Source organism: Pygoscelis adeliae, unplaced genomic scaffold (genome assembly GCF_000699105.1).
Source record: "Pygoscelis adeliae isolate BGI_AS28 unplaced genomic scaffold, ASM69910v1 Scaffold36, whole genome shotgun sequence".
Classification (NCBI taxonomy): Eukaryota; Metazoa; Chordata; class Aves; order Sphenisciformes; family Spheniscidae; genus Pygoscelis; species Pygoscelis adeliae.
In genome coordinates this window covers 1,808,524-1,812,382 of record NW_008824934.1, presented here as the reverse complement: position 1 = coordinate 1,812,382, position 3,859 = coordinate 1,808,524, and the positions used below count along the sequence as shown (strand labels likewise).

The 3,859-nt window shown below is 52.4% G+C and overlaps 1 protein-coding gene across 1 annotated transcript in view; it reads left to right on the top strand.

Annotated features, from left to right (window-relative positions):
* Positions 1 to 3,249, top strand: part of AGRN (agrin) — a 117,758-nt gene extending 114,509 nt beyond the window's left edge. Inside the window, exons 36-38 of the mRNA XM_009325180.1 lie at positions 408 to 632; positions 1,335 to 1,438; positions 3,092 to 3,249. Coding sequence (XP_009323455.1) covers positions 408 to 632; positions 1,335 to 1,438; positions 3,092 to 3,249 — 487 coding nt within the window. The remainder of the gene's footprint in view (positions 1 to 407; positions 633 to 1,334; positions 1,439 to 3,091) is intronic.
* The last annotated feature ends 610 nt before the right edge of the window (positions 3,250 to 3,859 follow it).

The window sequence follows — 3,859 nt, the reverse complement described above, 5'->3', positions numbered from 1 at the left end:
TTCTTGTGTTCCCAAGCTCAGCTGGGCAGAGCCACAGCTGCCCTCATCTAGCGCTGGCAATGGTCCTACTCTGAGTGGGAGCTGGCTAAGAGACATTCAGAGAGCCATTTCTTTGATCCTGTGGCCTGATTCAGAGCTTTCCATCTGCTCCCCCCACCATGCACCAGGCCTTCTGAGCAGGCCTGGGATATTGCAAAGGCTGCGACCCCTCAAGTGCAACAGGTAGGGACTGAGACCCCATGCACAGCCTGATGCCAAAGGTCAGTTGAAGGTTATCCTCAGCAGGTGAGCTAGTTGGCTGGGAACAGAGAAGGCTGCTCCGAGGAGCTGACTGGCTGCCTGTTGCTTTTGTGGCCGTGTTTTTAACTCTGCTCTGTCTTCTCCCCTGCTCCCATCTCCCCGTGCAGCGAGAAGGCCTTGCAGTCGAACCACTTTGAACTAAGCATCAAAACAGAAGCCACTCAGGGGCTGATCCTGTGGAGTGGGAAGGGGCTGGAGCGATCAGACTACATTGCCCTCGCCATAGTGGATGGCTTCGTACAAATGACCTACGACCTCGGCTCCAAGCCAGTTGTCCTACGATCCACGGTCCCAGTCAACACCAACCAGTGGATTCATATCAAAGCATACAGGTGTGAAGGCTAGGAGGAGGGGGAGAGCAGGACGGTGGCGGATTGCTCTGGGATGGGCAAGCTGTGAACTAGGGAGCCTGAGTCATGGCCGTGACTCCGTGCCCTGTGATCCCCAAGGGTCACTCCTCTTCTTGGATAATAATAGAGGAGAGGCATGTGGGCAGTGCCGTGTTGGAGGGGTGCGTGTTGTGACACGCCTGGAAATGTCAAAGGGGCAGGCTCAAGGAGGTACGAAAGGTTCGTGCCTTTTATTTTAGCTGGCTGAGGGTTTGACATTCTGTTCGTGTTGAGCCCGAGCCGTCCCTTTTATTTTTATTGGTGGTGGGAGTGGTGAGCGGATCATGCGGCTGGCATGCCAGGGATTTCTGCTGATGGGTCTGGAGGGCGCGGGAGGAAGCTGTGGTCGCTGGCAGGGCTGACGGCGGGGCTGCGGGATGCCCAGGGGACGCTGGAGTGCCCAGGGGGCGCTGGAGGGGAGCGCTTGCTGCCGGCTGTGTGGCGCTCCCCGGGGAGGGGTTGCACCGAGGGCTGCTCTGTGCTACGCAGCCTGAGGGAGAGCTCTGCTCCCCACTCCTCTCCAGGTGGAGAAGGGCTGACGGTGCCCAGTGTCTGGATTTAGCGTAAAGCAGAGGGCAGCTGCGGGTTTTTCCTCTTAAGGTTGCTAATCATCTTCTGTTTCTTCTTCTCTCCCTCCGGGAGCAGGGTACAGAGAGAAGGTTCCCTTCAAGTCGGCAACGAAGCCCCCATTGCTGGCTCTTCCCCGCTTGGTGCAACACAGCTAGATACAGATGGGGCCCTGTGGCTGGGTAAGTCGGTGTGGAAAGGGTGAACCTCCCCTGCGCCCCTTGCTGAGGGGCTCGGAGCTGGAGCTGGGACGTTGATGCTCCCTCACTTGTTTCAATGGGACACCTTTGCCTCCCAGGTGGCTTTGACAAGTTTGACCTAAAAAGTCCCCGGCTTGTTCTCTGCCTGCTAGGGCAGGATGCTGGTGACAGCTGAGGGACAAAGGGTTGGCTTTACCAAATGCCAGTCTTTTCCATGTCACCACGTCCCCCGAAGAGAACCATTAGCTGGCCTGCGGCTCTGGATCCCCTGCTGCCGATGGCATGGAGCACCCTCTCTCTCTTCAAACTGGGAGGGCTCCCACCTGCCAAATTCCCTCACGTGTGGAAGCCTCCGCTAGTTCACGAGCCTCCCAAATGTCACTTGCTTGGGTAACTCTGGTTCCCAAAGGTGAAATGGCTGAATTGAGAGAAGGGTACTTCTGTCTGGAAATATGTAAATACCCAGATTTTAAATGTTGCTTTTATTTGCATAACGGAATAAGCAGACATGCCAGAATGTGCCCCTGTGTGCAGCAGAGTCAGTTCCATTTCTGTTGACCTAAGTATTTTGATCCTGCAAACAGAGTTCGGCCCATTGCATCTATCTCGCACTGCCTGCGGCAGATCTGTCGGCACAGACAGAGCCTGGATTTGTCCTGTAACAGCTCGAATCGGCAAAAAATCCACCCGCAAGTGTAGGATAACTGTGTTTAAACACAACCAGTACTAATCTGAGCTAAGAGGATAGTAAAGTCCTTTTTGGAGCCTGAAGGGATGAAAGAAGGATGCCCAGTGATAGGGGATGCTGCAGGTCCTGGGCTTCGTTCGTCTCTTGAGGAACGTGCATGCCATGACTCAGCTCTCCATCTGTAAGTTTAGGACTGGGCTTCTCCTCAGGCAGGTGCTGTAGCAGTCCTAGCGTTCAGGATCGCGAGCGGGCACAAGGGCCACAGGAATCAATGGACAGAAATGTTCATCTGGGGATTTTGATCATCTGTAATGAAGAAACAGTGAATTAGATTCTCTTCACACTTTTTGGAAGCATCTGTTCTTATCTTCCCAGTCTAAGCCTGTAGTTTCAGGACTAACCTGACTTACAAAGAGTTCATGTTAAAAAATGTAGCCTTACCTCTGAAAAAACCGTATCCCAGATGCCATTTCTCGTTCTGAAGTCAACCTAGAAGTTATGAGGAAAGCAGAATTTTTCCATGAGAAATTTTTGCTTGGCTTCCCCGCTGGCTCTTCCAAAGGTTTTGTTTGCAATCAGCCTTTCATAATTTCAGGGCCTGGAATGAGCCATAGTTGACGTTTCAGTAATTGAAATAAAATTCAGTTTGAATTTGGGACCAACCTCCAAGGAAATGAAGTATTTTAAGTCGGATTGGTATTTTAGAATGCAAATTACTGTTTTAAGTGGCTTCAGGAAACCTGTATGATTGGTTGGAACCGGCATTTCTCTGATGTAAATGAGAATAAATACCGGCCAGGAAAGAGGTTTTTCCCCACTGTTGAGGAGGGCATTCCCAGCAGCGCCTGCACTGCGCGAGTGTGCGAGGCTGCCTGGGGCAGGCTGCTGGCTCGCACAGCAGCGTCTCCTTTGTCTTCCCACCCGACCTTCTGTGCTGTCTCTCGCAGGGGGAATGGAGAAGCTGAGCGTGGCTCACAAGCTGCCCAAGGCCTACAGCACTGGCTTTATTGGCTGCATAAGGGACGTGATTGTCGACCGCCAAGAACTGCATCTGGTGGAGGACGCTTTAAACAACCCCACGATATTACACTGCTCAGCCAAATAGACCCCCAGGGACCCTTCCTTCTCCTTCCCTCCCTCCTGCCTATTGCTGTAATTATTTTCTATTTTTGTAAACTTATTGCTTTTTATATTTTGGGGGGAGGGGGGAATGGGAGGGGAGGAAACACCTTTTCTTTTGGGTTATTTGTTCGGTTGCAGTCTATCCAGGTCAGTCAGACTCTACTCAAACAGCAGCAACAAAGAACAAACCTTGAACCAAGTCTCCAAGAAGTGACAGAAGAACTTCCCCATTGCACCTGCATTGTAAATCTTATTCATACTTGAAGCTTCTTTTTGGGTTCTTTTTCCCCCTCCTTACTTGTGTTCTTGGGTTGTTGTTCATGCCCGCGGGGGAAAGGATGCTGGTGCTGGCGAGACGCGTGGCCTTCGTGGATTCACCGCCTTCCCATCTCAGGCCTGGCCCCAAAGCCCCCTCTGCAGTGCTGGCTGAGCAGGGAAGCGGCCATCAGAGAAGCGGGAATTGCCACCCTGCTTTGGGGCCTGGCTCTGCTAAACCTTTTCCCGGCCCTGTGTTCACCCTATCTCCCTCCTCCCCCCCCCTTCCTCTCACTATAATTTATGTGTGTAAGAATCTCAAGTGCTTTTCTCCTTTA